Source organism: Salmo trutta, chromosome 21 (genome assembly GCF_901001165.1).
Source record: "Salmo trutta chromosome 21, fSalTru1.1, whole genome shotgun sequence".
In the NCBI taxonomy this organism is placed as follows: domain Eukaryota; kingdom Metazoa; phylum Chordata; class Actinopteri; order Salmoniformes; family Salmonidae; genus Salmo; species Salmo trutta.
This window is the reverse complement of record NC_042977.1, coordinates 7,538,718-7,558,411: the sequence shown is the minus strand read 5'-3', so window position 1 is coordinate 7,558,411 and position 19,694 is coordinate 7,538,718. Positions and strand designations below refer to the sequence as shown.

At 42.2% G+C, this 19,694-nt stretch overlaps 1 protein-coding gene across 17 annotated transcripts in view; it reads left to right on the top strand.

Moving 5' to 3' along the window:
• LOC115156587 (disks large homolog 1) overlaps nt 1–19,694 on the top strand; it is a 285,164-nt gene that overhangs the window by 27,120 nt on the left and 238,350 nt on the right. For all 17 annotated transcript variants that reach the window (XM_029704079.1, XM_029704077.1, XM_029704076.1 and 14 more), the window contains exon 3: nt 6,698–6,861. In XM_029704079.1, coding sequence (XP_029559939.1) covers nt 6,698–6,861 — 164 coding nt within the window. The remainder of the gene's footprint in view (nt 1–6,697; nt 6,862–19,694) is intronic.

Below are 19,694 nucleotides of genomic sequence, written 5' to 3'. Positions count from 1 at the left end.
CAGCGGTGTGTGCTCAGTCCCCTCCTGTACTCCCTGTTCACTCATGACTGCACGGCCAGGCATGACTCCAACACCAAGTTTGCTGACGATACAACAGTGAAAGTTCTGATCACTGACAACAATGAGACAGCCTATGGGGAGGTGGTCAGAGAACTGGCAGTATGGTGCCAGGACAACCTCTCCCTCAATGTGAGCAAGACAAAGCAGCTGATGGACTACAGGAAAAGGCTGGCCGAACAGGCCCCCATTAACATCAACGGGGCTGGAGCGGGTCGAGAGTTTCAAGTTCCTTGGGTTCCACATCACCAACGAGCTATCATGGTCCAAACACACCAAGACAGTCTTGAGGGCACGACAGAACCTTTTTCCCCTCAGGAGACTGAAATGATTTGGCATGGGTCCCCAGATCCTCAAAGTTCTACAGCTGCACCATCGAGAGCATCTTGACCAGTTGCATCACTGCCTGCTATGGCAGCTGCTTGGCATCTGACCGTAAGGGTAGTGCGTTCGGCCCAGTACATCACTGGGACCAAACTTCCGGCCATCCAGGACCTCCTATACCAGGCGGTGTCAGGAAGGCCCTAAAAATTGTCAGATTCCAGTCACCCAAGTCGACTGTTTTCTCTGCTACTGCACAGCAAGCAGTACCGGAGAACCAAGTCCTGGACCAAAAGGCTCTTTAACAGCTTCTACCTCCAAGCCATAAGTCTGCTGAACAATTCATCAAATGGCCACCAGACTGTTACATTGACCCCCGACCCCCCCCCCCCCCCCCCCCCCCCCCCCATTTGTTTTGTACACTACTGCTACTCACTGTTCATCTATGCATTGTCACTTCACCCTTACTTGCATGTACACATTACCTCAACTAACCTGTAATCCACACACACTGACCCGGTACCCCATGTATATAGCCTTGTTTTTAATTTCTACTTTAGTTTATTTGGTAAATATTTTCTGAACTCTTCTTGGACTGCACTGTTAAAACCAATTTTTATGCAATTTATCTCGTAGAGAAGCGATAATATTCCGACCGGGAATCTGCCTGTCTGTATACTGAGGGAAAAACCGAAAGCCGGGGGCGGGGCGGGTCGCGAGCGTAAGGCTTAGTCCATTGAGTGACCACTCAGCTTTTGCTCTCGTGTGCTTCAGCCAGGGCTTTGAATTACGTCATTCCTGTTTTTCCCGGGCTCTGAGACTTCATTGGAGACGTGCAAAGTGTCACGTAACAGCAGAGATCCCTTGTAATAGATAGAGAGAATCAAGAAGGGCAAGAAATGTTCAAACAGGGTACTTCCTGAACAGAAGCATCTCAGGTTTTTGCCTGCCATAGGAGTTCTGTTATACTCACAGACACCATTCAAACAGTTTCAGAAACTGTGGAGTGTTTTCTCTCCAAAGCTAATAATTATATGCATATTCTAGTTTCTGGGTAGGACTAATAATCAGATTAAATCGGGTACGTTTTTTATCCAGCCGTGAAAATACTGCCCCCTAGCCATAAGAGGTTAAGTGCTTGTAAGTAAGCATTTCACGGTAAGGTTTACACTGGTTGTATTCGGCGCATGTGACAAAGTTTGATTGTTACAGCCTTATTCTACAATTGATTAAAAAACAAACATTTTCCTCTTCACACAATACCCCATAATGACAAAGCAAAAACAAGTTTTTAGAAATATTTGCAAGTGTATTAAAAAGAGACAAATACCTTATTTCCATAAGTATTCAGACGCTTTGCTATGAGACTCAAAATTGAGCACAAGTCAATCATGTTTCTATTGACCAGCCATGAAATGATTCTACAACTTGAATTTACCACAGGTGGACTCCAATCAATTGATTGGACATGATTTAGAAAGGCACATGCCTCTCTATATAACGACCCACAGTTGACAGTGCATGGCAAAACCAAGCCATGAGGTCGAAGGAATTGTCTGAGCTCTGAGACAGGATTGTGTCGAGGCATCATTCTGGGGAAGTGTACCAAAAAATGTATTCAGCCATTGGAGGTCTCCAAGAACACAGTGGCCTCCATCATTCTTAAATGGAAGAACTTTGGAAGAACCAAGATTCTTTCTTAGGGTTGGAAACTTTCCGGAAATGTTCCTGAAGTTTTGCATGATAGTTAAGCCTGGGAATTTGGGGAATTTTGCTTAAATTCATCAAATGTTACCTTTATAACAGTGAACCTTGTGGGATACACAAGGCAATTCAATTAAAATATATTTCACAGCGGTTTAGATGTTACAATGATTCTCTACTCTACCCATTGCTTGTTTTGTCTCACAAAGGAAACTAGGCCAACTATTAGAATTTTGGCATCCAGGAAATGGCAGAGCAATTTCTGCATATTGCACCTTCAAACGGTTTTGATGGTTATTTTAATTTCATGACGGTATTCATCCTTAACCAGTTTAAATCGGGTACGTTTTTTTTATCCGGCCGTGAAAATACTGCCCCCTATCCATATCAGGTTAACAGGAGAGCTGTTTGAAAGTAACTTTATTTTTCAAATAATTCATTTTTGGCAGAAATGCCTTCTCAAACATGTGAACTTTAATGTGCCTTAATTAAGAGGGTGTGAACAATGCTGAATGCATGTAGACAAAGGGCTCTCCAGTAGTAGTACCAAAAGATTCAACGGCCATTTTCTCATAAGAGTTTAGAAATTTCCCACTGTTCCTCAACTGTAATGTATGATATACCATTTTGTAGTTTTGTCTATACTTTTATCCAATGTAGCAAAATTTGAACGTTTTTATTTTTGTTATTTTTTTATAAGACTGATTTTGAGCCGGTTGGTTACGTTTTGTTATCATGGAATTGTATTATTATTCAGGTTATTACATAAATATGAATCAACAAATTAAGAAATAGATCACTGCTAAAGATCTCGTAATAGATAGGAGGGTAATTTCCCAACATGTGGTTGGTATGGTTCACCTAGTAGGGGTTACCAACCTTTGAGTCAAGATCACTTTCCATGTCAAAATGTATTTCTCAGATCATTTTGAAATTCTATTTAAAAAAAAATTGGTATATGACCACCCTTGTAATATATACTTTGTTGAATTACTTGTGAGGCACAGCTAAGTGAGCATAAAAATTAGCTATTTTCTGGACTGATAGCCTGCATCTGATGGTCAGTCCGAGAGGAGGGAGGTACCAGCGGTGAGGCTGCCTCTCACCGGCCTTTTACCGGCCTTTCCTCCACTGAGAAAAGGGGACGCAGTCTTCAAGTTGTTACGTTCCTCAGCAATAATACCTAATGTGCTAAAGTCCAACCTCCAAAATATAAATGGAAATACCAAAGCTTGTAACAAAGCTGACGGTGAAACTGAAGTTGCACTGCATTCTGCCTCATGTACCAATTCATGTTACTCCTATGACCAAAGAAAGTGGAATATAAATCTATTCAAAAGACAAGCCACTAATAACGCAAGCTTATCGGAACACTTTGCCATACTCATTCATTGCGGCAGCAGTGTGGGTTTTAGCTTGTGGAAGTAGGGAAAATGCACGTTTTATGGCTTATAAAGGTGTTGAACAAAGTGTTGACAGTGCTGAATAACTACTTAAACATTAACTTACACAAAAGCAGCAGCTCTTTTCTGTATTTGCTGAGTCACTAGTCATGGTTTTAAACGTTTTCAAATATCCCAGTATCAACTTTGCTGTGCATTTCGAAGCTACTTTTTATAGTCCATGGCTCAAGGAAACTGTATACGGTGATCGGGCCTTTCTGATTGGCCAGGGGTAGACCTATAGGTGCAATTGATTTGCTCTCTTGGCCTGCAGGGTAGGTGGAGTTCTACCTTCAGACACATTGTTCAAAATGGGAATACTTTGCCTTCCCAGCGCTTGGGCTGTTGAATCAAGTGCACCTCTGCCAACAGTGCGAAATAAAACCCCCAAAATAGGAACGCAAGGCTTTATCGTTATTTTTCCAGAAATGTTCGGTGATTTTTTTATTTTTTTTATTTTTTATTTTTCTCTACTGCATCATTGATTGTATGTTGTTTTACTCCATGTGTAACTCTGTTTTTGTATGTTGTCGAACTGCTTTGCTTTATCTTGGCCAGGTCGCAATTGTAAATGAGAACTTGTTCTCAACTTGCCTACCTGGTTAAATAAAGGTGAAATAAAAAATAAATAAAAAAATTGACTAGGAATTCCTTAGATTGACCAGTCGATTGCGATCGACCGGTTGGTGACCACCGACCTAATACAATCTCTTAGAGAATCTGGTTAACTGAAAACGTGAGTCCATCTCTTTTGCAGCCCGTGACTTGAGTGTGGTCAGTTGACATATGCCTGCAGTATTTACTTAACTACTTGTCATTTGGAAGGAATGGTTGTACTACAGGGAAAGATTCCTTCAAGTTGGTGATAACATTCTGTGAGGAAATTAAACACTTGAGTCAAGAAAAATTCACTCAGGCTCTCCTGAGTTGCGCCACGGTCTAAGGCGTTGTGTCACAGTGCTTGGGGCATTACTACTGACCCGGGTTTGATCCCAGGCTGTGTCGCAGCTGGCCGCGACCGGGAGACACATTAGTACGGCTTGCTTCCAGGTTAAGCAATGGTCGTGTTTCGGGGGACGCGTGGCTCTCGACCTTCGCCTCTCCCAAGTCCGTACAGGAGTTGCAGCGACTTGACAAGACTGTAACTACGAAATGGATATTATGAAAAGGGGTCAAAAGTAACAAATTAATCAAAAACAAAGATGCTGAAGTTGCTAAAAATGTAGTCCTAGGCCTTTTATTGCTTTCTGCAATGATTGTATGAAAAATAAACACTAAACTGAAATGAGTTAGGCTACTTACTGTTACGCCTAGATCTCAAGATCAATTCCACAGACTTGGTTTAGTGCATTTTTCAAATAAGCAGTTTATTCATGTGAAGAGATTAGGGCTGTGGTGGTCACATTTCGTCAGCCGGTGATTGTCAAGCAAATAACTGTCGGTCTCACAGTAATTGACCGTTAATTAACAAAAACATTTAGCTTCTCCTGGCTTCCACACACAGCCTACAAGCCATTTTAAAAAGTCTTGATAAATCCATGTAAATGTCATAAATCTCTAAAAAAAAAAATTGTGCAGGCTGTACTCACGCCAATAGTCTCTCATTCACAATTTGACAAGCAGTTGATAATGCCTCGAATTTCACGGTGGCATCCCCGTAATGCACTCTAAAAAAAAATCCTTGCTTTTTGCGACCCGGAGTGCTACGTTGTGCCCTTCTCCCTGAGTGTGCTGCACAATCTGAAGCGTCTCTCACTCACTCAGCTCTCCATCACATGATCGGGTCTTTATCACAGGCAACAAGTTAAGACAGACACATCGGGGACCTTCTTACCCAATTCCGAGGTGCATATTGGAAGAACTGTCCACATTTTTCATCAGCCAACATGATGAGTAGGCCTAATGAACATCAAAAGCACTAGCCTATGTCAATCTACTATCCCCTACAGTACAAAAGTCGACCTATTCTGTGCGAGAAATATTCCAAACTGTCTACAACAGTTGTGGGATGCGATAGATTCCAAATTAATACAATCACTAGCATTACATTTTTTATGTGGCTGACGCAACAGATCAGAACGTTTTGCTTAAATTGTTGATAAACTATTAGGCTATTTCACATAAGCGCAGCAATGTGCACATGGCAGTAGGCTATAAGCATGAATGTTCCATTAGCGGAAACACCATTATCAAAAGTGACTGCAGATGAAATTATGCATGTAATTATTTTATTGTTGAGTTTGGTAAGCTAGTAATGACCAGCAGCAGCATCAGAGCTTGGAGAAGCTTAATTACGGTGACTAAATGGTTTATGTGGAATTTGACTGCCTTTATGACTCGTGACTGCCGGTGTGGAGGTAATACGGTCACCGCAACAGCCCTACATGAGATTTGTATAGCTTCTTAAATGTTTGTCATGGAAGGCACACAGAGAATTTTACACAGGGTAGTCTCTCTTGCCAAGTCCAGTTGTTGCTCAGACAAGAATAAGTAACTGACCTCTGTGCCAAGCTCGAGTGTAACCCGATGAAAGTTGTGACAGCTGTGCATGTCCTTTACAGCCCCTCCTCCCCTTCCAAGCTCACTGCAACTACCATGTCTATCTTGGGTGGTTCATTCCAGTTTACGTAACTATTTATAACATACACCAACACTGGTAATCAACTCCCTGTTTAGGACGGGTAATCATGTCAGTTCCTTTCCTCAGAACGTCAGTCTGAATATGCCTACAGCTATGGCAGGATTCCTGGCGGATGTTCCTGGAGATCATCATTTTAAACTGACTGCTGACCCCAGCCAACTCAGATCCTGCTTCCCAATAATTAAATTCAGCTATCAGTTTATTACACCAGTATATTGATGTATTAGTTCTCTAGCTGGGTGTATTTGGTAGCACATGGTCTCTCTCTCGTTGAGTTGCCATGTTACTGAAGACATGGCTGTTGTGAGTTGTAATGACCCAAAAAGTTGATGTGATGCAGAATAACACAAGAGGAATGTAATGGAGTACTACAGACTAACAGGGAGTAATGAATGCCAGCATAAACGCATCACACATTTGTCCTTTTTTCCCTATATGTTTAAAAACAACTTTGTTTTGAATGCTCTTTTTTTCTGTCCAAATAAGCAAACTAAATAAATGGAACTAAACTGTCTCTCCTGTCTTGCTGCAGATATCCAGGAATTTTACGAAGTGACCTTATTGGATAATCAGAAATGTGTGGAGTCCCCGAAGACGTCGGAGCCCATGCCGCCGGTCAACCTGTGGGATTTCTCTAGCCTCCAAAGCACAACGGTGACCTCAGACACTCTGCCAAGCCTTAGCACCAGCATAGAGGTAAGAGGGTAATTAATAGCTTCACCATGCTCAAAGGGTAATTCAAGTTCTGCTTTTTTCCTCACGGCTTGACATCAACTTTTTTAGTCACTTGTCCTTTGGATAAGTAGTTCAGACTTTTTTTTACTTGACCGAAAGTTTACGTCACCATGGGCCTAAAAGGAACCAGTTCACAAAATAATATTCCTTATTATCACTGGTTTTGACAATGGAAGGCTGCTTGTCTCTGATCCCATGTATTATACATTATTGCCTGCTGTGGTGGTCTTGAGCAAGGCACTTAACCCCCTACAAAGTAAATTACTACACTGATAGACCACTTGTGTTTTAAACAGTAGCCTGTCACCCCCAACATCTTGAGAGCTACTGGGTGTGCAAGCTTTTGATCCAAACCCTGCTCAAACACACCAGAGTCAGCATATCAAGGTCCTGTTGAGCAGATTTTTTTTTTTTACAATATGGTGTGTTCGAGCACGGCTGGCGCAAAAGCCTGCTCACTCAGTCACTCTCCTGGAGATCCCGGAGGATGGTTGACCACCCTGCAACATTACAATTAAGACCAAATACGTTGTATTTTTAAAATAAGTTCTCCATTCAATGAACCAGGGATCAAATGGATAGTGGGTTAGGTAGCCAACTAAGATGTTTAAAGTTAGAATATTCAGTGTTCAGGAGAGAACTCGACAGCATAGGAGTTACTTGTCAATTAGGCTCTTCTAAGAATATATATTTTTACTTTGTCGGAAATACATGGCCGGTATTGAATAGAGGAAAATCCTAGCCTATTTTGAGCATTTGAGACTGTTTTTACAACCATAGTATTCAGCATTGGTTTCATCACACGACATTAACATATGCTATGCTAATAGTTAACTATGGAGAGAACCAGCGAAACTACACTGATTTTGAATTGGCTATGCAGTTAGTCTGTTCTGTATAATTATTTTACTTGCTGTGCACCTCTCTCCTCTCTCCCCCCCTCTGGCTACAGCCCACTGTCACACGCAGGTGATGCGCGCACACACCATGACTTTTCCAGGATTTATTGCTGTCCCTAAATTTGCTATAACTGCGCAAATAACTCACTAACTAGCAATGAATATCAACAGATGTTCACATGCAACTCGCTTTGATAAAAGAAAACATATTGTGACTGCATGATTGAAAGACCGCTTGTGCCCGTCAATGCAGGCTTACAATAATTCTACTCCGATGTGCTCTGCAGAGATTGGGAGGACAGTCCAACACATTGCATTCGGTGGACTCTGATCCAATTCAGATCGGAGTAGCCTAGTTGTGATTTTTCTTTTACTTTTCCATTCAGACAAACTTAAATCTATATTCTTGTCTGACAATTTTTTTTAACTTGCGAGCTGATGAGCGTTAATGTCGTGCCTGGAATCTACCAGTAGGTGCCCTTTTTGTGAGGCATTGGAAAACCTCTGGTCTTTGTTTGAATCTGTGTTTCAAATGCACTGCTTGACTGTGGGACCTTACAGATAATTGGATGCGTGGGGTACAGAGATGAAGTAGTCATTAAAAAATCATGTTGAACACTATTGCACACAGGGAGTCCATGCAATTTATGTGACTAGTTCAATCCAGGTGAGCAAAGCTCTTCGACTTACCCAGACAGGCACACAGCTGTAATCGCTGCACAATTTGATTCTAACATGTATTGACTCGGGTGAGATTTCTGTCTTTAATTTACAATACATTCGTCATTATGCAGTATTGTGTGTACATGTGTGAAAACATTTTCTAGCTGTAACACAACAGAATTGTGGATTAAGTCAAGGGGTGTGAATACTTTCAGAAGGTACTGTAGAACCAAAAGTTCGTTGACACTGCTTTTTGGACCAGATTTCCCAGCACTGACGTGTATGTTGGACAAGTGATTCTTAGTGGTGTGTGCAGTTTTGGGGTTTCAGAAATATTTGTTTTGGGTTAGTGTTTTTTAAAGTTTTTGCACCATCATGCTTTGCTTTGAGAAGCCCTTTTCAAATGAATTTCAACTTCATCTTTTATCTTGGTGTGTACGTCTGCAAGATATAAATTATTTATCGCGATTACAGTGAATAAGGGAAGTAAAACTTTTACCTGTGTGACCAGCTTTAGATTTACTCATCGAATCTGGACCTTTGGCACTATTTCAGATGGCCGCTTTCTCTCCCTTTCTTAGCTACACTCCATTGACAACACACAGATCACAGCGTGGCGATAGCTCCTATATTTTTCCACATTTCTACCTTTGCTTTGAAGACCGCTTCTCTCTGAAGGAATTTCAGGTCTTGTCGGCCTCAGTGGTTTTACAAGGAGCACCATGGGGGCTGCACCCTGCTTTGAAAATGGAGGCACACTATTCACAGAATCCTACAAACATCAAATATTTATCAGTGTGCTGCATTTCAAGGCACAGTACTATTCTGCCAAGCTGTCTCTTCTCCCCCTGCCCTCTTTCAGGACATACTGTGCCTTATCTACCAGGAGGTTCCTTCTGAGTGACATCTTATAGCCATGTCATCTATCACTAGAGTTTTAGTCTGAAACATTGTGTAATATACACCAAGGATGTTTTGACCCCTGCTCTCTGACGTATGCGCCTCATGGTCCACCATACATACAGATGTTGGTAGAGAGCGCTCTGCATTTTTAATAGGTAACTCAGTGTTCCTCTCCGGCTGCTGCTCGTTCAGGCCTGAACTGCTTTGAGCGGGATGGGCACGGTTAACCGAATGTCCAGATATCCAAACGGATGTTAGCATTCAAACACATATGAAGGTGTTAATATTTTTTGGTTCCTATTTCAAGAATGGAAAAACCTTTTTTATATAGATTAGTCCATGTTACATTGTTTACACACCACACCATGACATTTGAAATGCTTAATCTAATAATAAAACAAACTTTAGAATGTAATGTTTATGTATGGCACATTGAGCTACTGCTGCTTCAAGCATCCCGATGCTTTGACAGTCCATTGCACACTGTACATGTAGCCTACAGTTCTGAGGACACACATTAGGGATTGTTTAATTTTCTCTTATGAGTTGGGTTTTACATGAAAAGGCATTTCACTATCATAGCACATTTGGCCCTCTGGTCAGCCCTGACAACTGTATGCTTTTCCCCACTTCAAATGGCTAAATACTACCGGAATAGCACCCCGAAAACGGTGCACTGTCTGCTGTTATGGCATTTTGCGTCATTGATTGGTCAGTAGAGTAGATAGAGCAAATATATTATTGCAGAGGCACAAATCTGATTTGATCACCTGCCTGACAGACTGGTTTCTGAGTTAAAAAAAGCTGTTCCTTTCTCATCTTGTCTGTGGCATGTTAGGTATTCTTCATCTTCACATGCTTTTCTCCTGAGAATACTCTGCAAATGGATTGAACCTGACAGATCTTTTTCTGCATTCATGCAAAAGGACAAAGTCATAGTGTATTTCTCCCATATACTTCTCCTATATATTTGGAGTTGACTGCAAAAATTACTTTTATTGGCCCCATGATGAAATCGGGGATGGGACTGTGGATTTCTCGTCCGTTAGTACATTCGTTCATCACATGCGATATCTCAGACAGCACTACCCCGATTTTTGTGAATGATATCTTGCCATAGAGATCCGTCGTTTACAAATTTTACACTGATTGGCCCAAAGGGGTGCATTATAGTAATCAACTGTGTACGTTAGTCACACGCGATATCTCCGACACTGGTTCAATTTTGATTAAACTTGTGTGAATGATGCGTCTTGCCATAGACATCGGTTATTTACAAAATTACGCTGATTAGCCCAAGGGCAGCGGTGCATCATTCGTGGGGGACGACATGTTGACTTGTTTATATTACTGCCACAGCATAGCATGTCTGTTTAGTCATTTCCACACGAGGGAGAGACGCATGCAAAGCTCATGATATATTCAGAAATCTGAAATAACTTGAATTCCCACATGCCCACATATAGTACTTCTCATTTGGTCACATCCACACTCAAGCAGTCATTTCTTAGATCCAATCTCAGACTACTACGTCGACCACATATGATTGAGTTATGCGAATGGATGGCCATTATCTGACAGAGCAGTTGTTAAATTGTCAAATTTTGTGTTTTTATCAATGTGTACACACAATCAGGGATTTGTCTGCCATTGAAATCCTTGGGCGGGACTGTTAAGTCCAAACAGTAAAAAATGCCTAAATAAAATGTATTTTCGGGATGCAAAAACACTGTCAGATTGTCGAAGAAATTATGGACCTACAGCGCTAGCGTCCCACCTGGCCAACATCCCACCTGGCCATCATCCAGTGAAATTGCAGAGCGCCAAATTCAAAAACAGAAATACTCATTATAAAAATTCAGAAAACATACAGGTGTTATAAATAGTTTCAAAGATTAACTTCTTGTGAATCCAACCACGGTGTCAGATTTCAAAAAGGCTTTACAGCGAAAGCATGCCATGCGATTTATTTGAGAACATCGCCCAGCAGACAAATCGTTACACAAGTCAGAAATAGAGAGAACATTAATCACTTACCTTTGATCTTCATATGGTTGCACTCAGAAGACATTCATTTACTCAAATGTTCATTTTGTTCGATAAAGTCTCTTTATATCCAAAAACCTCAGTTTTGTTTGTTTTCTTCAGTAATCCACAGGCTCAAACAGTCAACAGGCAGACAAAAATCCAAATTGTATCTGTAAAGTTCATAAACATGTCAAACGATGTTTATAATCAAACAAGAAAGGCGCACATGAAAAGGCTGACACTTTAGGGTCCAGTCATTCAGACTGGTCTTACTCCCTCATTTTTCAGAATACAAGCCCGAAACAATTTCTAAAGACTGTTGAGATCTAGTGGAAGGCATAGGAACTGCAATTTGAGTCCTAAGTCAATGGATACTGTAATGGTATTGAATAGAAAACTACAATGATAAATCCATCCAGGAAGTGTTTTTTTTTTTTCTCAGGTTTTTCGCCTGCCAAATCAGTTCTGTTATACTCAGACATTATTTTAACAGTTTTGGAAACATTAGAGTTTTCTATCCAAATCTACCAATTATATGCATATCCTAGCCTCTGGGCCTAAGTAGCAGGCAGTTTACTTTGGGCACGCTTTTCATCCAAAATTCCGAATGCTGCCCCCTGGCCTATGGTCTGCCGTGAAGAATCCATCCATGTATACGGGTTAGAGTAACGTTAGCTTCATGTACAGATATTATTTGGATCTTATTTTGTTATAAAGTTGTTTGCATTGCTAACGTTAGCTGACTGGCTAGATAATGTTTGTTGCTTGCTGGCTAACGCCAGCTAACGTTATAAATATAACCTGATTTTGTCAGAAATCCTTTCACATTGCTAGTTAAACCCTACTGTTAGCTAGCTGGCTAGCTAGCCTGTTGCTTGGTACCTAACTCCGGCTAACGTTATAATTTATATCTAATTTTGTCAAATCTGCTTGCGTTGCTAGTTATAACCTACTGTTAGCTAGCTGGTTGGTTAGTTTTAACTGCAGGTTAATACTGCATTATTTCATACATGTTGGCTGGCTAGGTAAGTGTATGACAAACTGGGATTTTGGTTCATTAACTTGTTTAGCTAGCTAGGTTGCTACATATTTAGCCCGATTACATGACCCATAAACTTAGCCAGGTGTGTCTGGGGGTGATGTGGTCATCTATTGTAGTTCATGAACATCTGAACAGGTCTAGACAATAGAGACCCAACCACTGAGCTAGATCTTTGGGGGGTGCTTGATTTTATTTATAGTGTGTTTACCAGAGACAATGTGAAGAACAACATGTTAGACCACTGCGCCACTCGGGAGCCCCGAGCGTATTCTAAGGCACTGCATCTCAGTGCTAGAGGCGTCACTACAGACCCTGGTTAGATTCTAGGCTGTATCGCAGCCTGCTGTGATTGGGAGTCCCATAGGGCGGCGCACAATTGGCCCAACATTGTTAGGGTTTGGCTGGGATAGGCTGTCATTGTAAACATTTACATTTACGTCATTTAGCAGACGCTCTTATCCAGAGCGACTTACAAATTGGTGCATTCACCTTATGATATCCAGTGGAACAACCACTTTACAATAGTACATCTATCTTTTTTTGGGGGGGGGGTTAGAATGATTACTTAATCCTATCCCAGGTATTCCTTAACCTGTTAGGGTATAGGGGGCAGTATTTTCACAGCTGGATAAAAAAATGTACCCGATTTAATCTGGTTACTAATCCTACCCAGTAACTACAATATGCATATACTTATTATATATGGATAGAAAACACCCTAAAGTTTCTAAAACTGTTTGAATGGTGTCTGTGTATAACAGAACTCATTTGGCAGGCAAAACCCTGAGACAGATTCTGACAGGAAGTGGATACCTGATGTGTTGAATTGACTTTAAGCCTATACCATTGAAAAACAAAGGGGCTGAGGAATGTTTTGGCACTTCCTATTGCTTCCACAAGATGTCCCCAGCCTTTACAAAGTGTTTTGAGTCTTCTACTCTGAGATCTGACTGAAGAAGAGCCTTGGAACGGTGATGGCCCATTAGACACCTTGCGCGCGAGTTGATGGTGGGTACTCTCATTCTGAAACGTTTTAAAAGAGAACCCAATGGTCCGCCTTGAATTTTATTCATGTTCTGGTTAAAAAAGGCCCTAATGATTTATGTGATACAACGTTTGACATGTTTGAACGAACGTAAATATATTTTTTCCGTTCGTGAAGTGAAGTCCGGCTGGCTTAGATCATGTGCTAACAACACGGAGGTTTTTGGACATAAATGATGAGCTTTTTTGAACAAAACTACATTCGTTATGGACCTGGGATTCTTTGGAAGTGACATCTGATGAAGAGAATCAAAGGTAATGGATTATTTACATAGTATTTTCGATTTTAGATCTCTCCAACATGGCGGTTAGTCTGTATCGCAATGCGTATTTTTCTGGGCGCAGTGCTCAGATTATTGCAAAGTGTGATTTCCCAATAAGGTTAATTTTAAATCTGGCAAGTCCATTGCGTTCAAGAGATGTAAATCTATAATTCTTTGAATGACAATATAATATTTTACCAATGTTTTCTAATATTAATTAATTATTTTGTTGTCATGACTTGACTGCCGGTATTGGAGGGAAACGATTTCCTGAACATCAACGCCATAGTAAAACGCTGTTTTTGGACATAAATATGAACTTGATAGAACTAAAAATGCATGCATTGTCTAACATAATGTCCTAGGAGTGTCATCTGATGGAGATTGTAAAAGGTTAGTGCATAATTTTAGCTGATTTTATGGTTTTGATGACGTCTGTCTTTGAATCGACAATGCATTACACACAGCTATTGTCAATGTACTCTCCTAACATAACCTAACTTTATGCTTTCCCCGTAAAACCTTTTTGAAATCGGACAACGTGGTTAGATTAAGGAGATGTTTATCTTTCAAAGGGTGTAAGTTAGTTGTATGTTTGAGAAATTTGAATTTTGACATTTATTTGGTTTCAAATTTGCCGCTCTTGAAATGCACCTGCTGTTGATAGGGTGCGCCACGGGTGGCACGCTAACATCCCACATAGCCCCAAGAAGTTAAAGAGGTGGGGTTTCGGGTGTCTCCGGAAGGTGGTGATTGACTCCGCTGTCCTGGCGTCGTGAGGGAGCTTGTTCCACCATTGGGGTGCCAGAGCAGCGAACAGTTTTGACTGGGCTGAGCGGGAACTGTGCTTCCGCAGAGGTAGGGAGGCGAGCAGGCCAGAGGTGGATGAGCGCAGTGCCCTTCTTTGGGTGTAGGGACTGATCAGAACCTGAAGGTACGGAGGTGCCGTTCCCCTCACAGCTCCGTAGGCAAGCACCATTGTCTTGTAGCAGATGCGAGCTTCAACTGGAAGTCAGTGCAGTGTGCGGAGGAGCGGGGTGACGTGAGAGAACTTGGGAAGGTTGAACACCAGACGGGCTGCGGCGTTCTGGATGAGTTGTAGGGGTTTGATGGCACAGGCAGCGAGCCCCGCCAACAGCGAGTTGCAGTAATGCAGACGGGAGATGACAAGTGCCTGGATTAGGACCTGCGCCGCTTCCTGTGTGAGGCAGGGTCGTACTCTGCGAATGTTGTAGAGCATGAACCTACAGGATCGGGTCACCGCCTTGATGTTAGCGGAGAATGACAGGGGTGTTGTCCAGGGTCACGCCAAGGCTCTTAGCACTCTAGGAGGAGGACACAATGGAGTTGTCAACCATGATGGCGAGATCATGGAATGGGCAGTCCCTCCCCGGGAGGAAGAGCAACTCCGTCTTGCCGATGTTCAGCTTGAGGTAGTGATCCGTCATCCACACTGATATGTCTGCCAGACATGCAGAGATGCAATTCGCCACCTGGTTATCAGAAGGGGGAAAGGAGAAGATGAATTGTGTGTCGTCTGCGTAGCAATGATAGGAGAGACCATGTGAGGATATGACAGAGCCAAGTGACTTGGTGTATAGCGAGAATAGGAGGGCCTAGAACTGAGCCCTGGGGGACACCAGTGGTGAGAGCACGTGGTGCGGAGACGGATTCTCGCCATGCCACCTGGTAGGAGCGACCCGTCAGGTAGGATGCAATCCAAGAGTGAGCCGCGCCGGAGATGCCCAACTCGGAGAGGGTGGAGAGGAGGATCTGATGGTTCACAGTATCAACGGCAGCAGATAGGTCTAGAAGGGTGAGAGCAGAGGAGAGAGGGTTAGCTTTAGCAGTGTGGAGAGCCTCCGTGAGACAGAAGAGCAGTCTCAGTTGAATGACCAGTCTTTAAACCTGACTGATTTGGATCAAGAAGGTCATTCTGAGAGAGATAGCAAGAGAGCTGGCCAAGGACGGCACGCTCAAGAGTTTTGGAGAGGAAAGAAAGAAGGGATACTGGTCTGTAGTTGACGACATCGGAGGGATCGAGTGTAGGTTTTTTGAGAAGGGGTGCAACTCTCGCTCTCCTTGAAGACGGAAGGGACTTAGCCAGCCGTCAAGAATGAGTTGATGAGCGAGGTGAGGTAGAACAGATATATCACTCCAGACCTGACTGCCCTTGATGAGCGAGGGAGAAGGTCTAAGAATTTGTTCTTTATTGACTTGCCTAGTTAAAGGTTAAGTAAATAAAATGTAAAAAAATATAGGCCAAGGACTAGCTAAAGTGTGTTTTTACCTGGAGATTTTCTTTAATGTAGGCTACTACTTCACCATTTGTTTACTACACCTTAAGCATTGTTTCGAAAATGGCCTCACATGATTTCTTAGAGAAGAGTGGGGCTAAGGCTTAAGAGGGTGTGAACAATGCTAAATTGGCATTCTCAAAAAAGTGCTCTCGCAAGTGTTAAACTTTAAGGGGATTTTCAGGTACTTGTCTACAAGGTGGAATAACAAGTTTGTCACATTTAAAATAAGCATAACTTTCCCATCTTTCCCCCAACTGATGTATGATGTACCATTTTGTTCTGTGGCCATTGCCACACTCTGCCACGCCCACCATCTAAGCCCCTTTTTGATCTAGAAAAACCCCTGCATAATGTCTGAGGGATGTGAAAGGCACTTTATTTGTGGAAGTACCCTTGTTCTTATTACAAACCTTTCCAAGGATTTACTTTCCTGATAGACATGTTTGTTAGAGGTTGATAATTGAATTTAAGTAGCCAATACTCATGTACATTAAGTCAAGTCACTTTGTAATTAGTCTATGTCGTCATGACAGTCCTAGTTGAGTTGTCCTACTGCTGTTCGCTGGACAGTAGCCATGAAATGTCACCAAAAGATGAGGCTTTTTACAAATGTATATTCTTTGTCTCTAAAGGCATTTATAACGAACTCAAATTTGTAAAAAGTTTTAGAAGTGAATTCTTGGCTAGCTGGACTGTGGTCAAAAACATCTGTCCATGGTGCTGAATAACGCACGTGCACATGGAAGTTGGAGCAACGCCTCACAAACTAGTAAACTGCTCTCTTATGTTGGTAACATCGTATTCAAAACAATCTGACACAGGTCAAGAGGCTGACGCGTAAGCTTTAATAAACGGTGATACTAGCAAGACCGGAGTGAGTTACTCTTTTCTTTCAAGGTAATATCGATTTAAAAGGACAATGTTATAGGCAGCTGTATCTGCAGTGGGTCAGCAGCAGTGAAAGGGTTAAGCAAGCTACGCTGGCATAATTGCCCATGTCTCTGGATTGGAGGTGGTGTGGTCCTCAGCGGGGCGCGTTCATGGGCTGTGTGCTGTAGCTCTCCTCGTGCACTATACAATCCTCTCGAGAGGAGAGGATTTAATCAAATTATAGTTCCACTCGACGTATGGATATTTGCAATAACTCATGGAAAAAGGGGCAATGCTAGAGTGAGCTGCACCCTCTGTGTGTGTTCGAAATATCTGTGAGGAAACTGTCCTGTCCCGAGCGCAGAAGAGTGTGAAATGAAATGTTGATACCCACACGGCAAAACCTCCTGATACGGAAGGATGGACTGCATATGCATTGTCACAACAAAGGTATGATGACATAAGTAGGGTACAGCGCTCACGCTTATGAAAACATATGAACTAGTACAGGAATCTGACAGTCCATCACATTACTCTGCCACTTGTAAAATACATATTCTGCGGATTGAACCCGTAGTTCATGTGCACGAGACGTCAATATTGACGGTTTCAAATGATATCGGTGTTCAATAATGTTTCTGTTTCTCAGTATTCAAAGTCGTTTTCTAGAGATGACAATGCAGTACAGCAGCACGCATGCCCCCGCAACCCCCTTGATTATTTTACAATGCTTTGTTTCCCACTTAACCAGCACGTGATTGTGTAATTTGTTCCATGTTCTCCACTCGATCTCTTATGCATTCTCGCACTAATTCAATCAGGGTTCTGAGGTTGACTGCTTTACTTGTTTTGGCTCTTTTGCACCGGTGGATATATGGTTGAAGTCCATATCCTAAGATTTACTGCCTCTAAACTTTTTCTAGTGTTTGCGGTGTACTTATTATCCCATCATAATAGTAAAGTGTCACACATACCCTTGACAAGTTATATAGACTGAATCATGTATCTTTCTGACAATTTTGGCATCTTTAAAAAGCAGGGATGTTTACTGTAGTCAGAATCCACAAAGAATAGGGTTTATTCTGCTGTTATCCAATACTTGGAGACTTTATTATAGTTAACAGTTGACTGGAATTGAACCATGATGATTGCTATATATATTTTGATACTGGGAAGCGGGTGTGCTGCTTTGGAGAATCCCTTTTTAGGGTGAGTGCTCCATCTTCAAAACAATCAATGAAACACACATGCCTCCCAGAATCCCAAACTGGACAACCAAAAAAGCTGCATCGCCAAAAGCCAGATAAAATAAAGTAAATGATAATTCACCTATTTATGTTTTCAGCCTTCACCAGCCAATAATTGTAATTTTTCTTGAGACTGGTTACTTGGCTACTTGGTTGCCAGCCAGAGTAAAATGCTTTGATTTTATTAGCAAGGGACTAGTAATTTTCTCTTCCCCAACATTGCTATTATCATATAGTGGCCTACCAAATACAATATTTGAATAGATATGACCAAGGCTATTTACCCAACTCCTATAACCAATTTATTTCGAGCTTGTTATTTATGCGTCTAGTCAAATAGCCCAGCTGTAGTCCAGGGCCAAAGTAATAACTTCTGTTGGCTATTCCCCCCACCTGGGATTGGAACCAACTGGCCTGTGGGGACTAGTCCATTCCCCATAGTGTATGCCACTGAACTACCTGCTAAGGGGGTGTCCAGCTGCCATGTGAGATACTGTAGTCTGTTAGGAAAGCTAATGGGGGCTGATACTGCTGTCACAGTCGTGCAGGTAGCCCACTCCCTCCCCCCACCTCTCAGCAGTGGTCTGTGTGCATCCCATAGGCAGTCCTCCAGGGAGGCAGCTGCATCCATTCAACCTGCAGACTCTCTGATCCAGAGCTACTTCCAAGTCAGAGTACGTTCTCTTTTTCAGCAGCTGTAGGAACAAAGCAGCAGAGTTGATGCAGTTTTTCTTTCTTTCTGAAAACAACAGCGTACTATGCTGATCAAGACTGAGAATCTACCTATTTGATGAATATTGCAGAACAGCTTTGGTGCTATTGTAGCATGCAGGTGAATAAGGGAGTCTGACAACATTACTGTTGATGTACAAATGCCCAATGTTTATTTTACCCTCTGCATTTCATACATTTCATACTTGTCACTCTTCGGCTGGAGAGCTGGCCCAGGTGAAACTGTTTCAGAAACAACTCCAGGGGCAGTGGGGACAAGTTTCTTTTCCTTCACTTTCCCGTGGACTCTTCCTTCCCACAGTTTTGAATTAGGGGCCAGTTCTTGCAACAGCAATGGGCGCTGTTTGTGAGGCAACTTCACGCACAACAGCTAACCTAACAAAGCCACGGGGGTATCTGCATCCTGACATTTTGTCCAGGCTCCAATGGACTGAGCTGCCCTGCACTTCGGTCAATGTGTATTTTTCCCCTCATTCTGTTGTCAGAGCCTCTCTAGTTGTGGGAAGCATTTTTCTAGTCCTCCTGGAAAACAGTCTCCGCGCAGGAGATGGCAAGCCTTCTCAGGGAAGGTTGCGTACACACAGCCACTCAATCTGGATATTGTACTTGTCTCTGACACTTTTCCAATGTATTTTGCTGAGAGTATAGCCACCAACCCGTTAGACTGAGGATAGTGGGGGCTGCTCAGCATGTGTTCAAAATCCCATGCTGAGGCAAAATCCTGAAATGTCCCACACACAAACAGGGTAGCGTTGTCTGCTATTATACGATGGGGTATCCCATGGACAGCGAAGTGCCTCTTC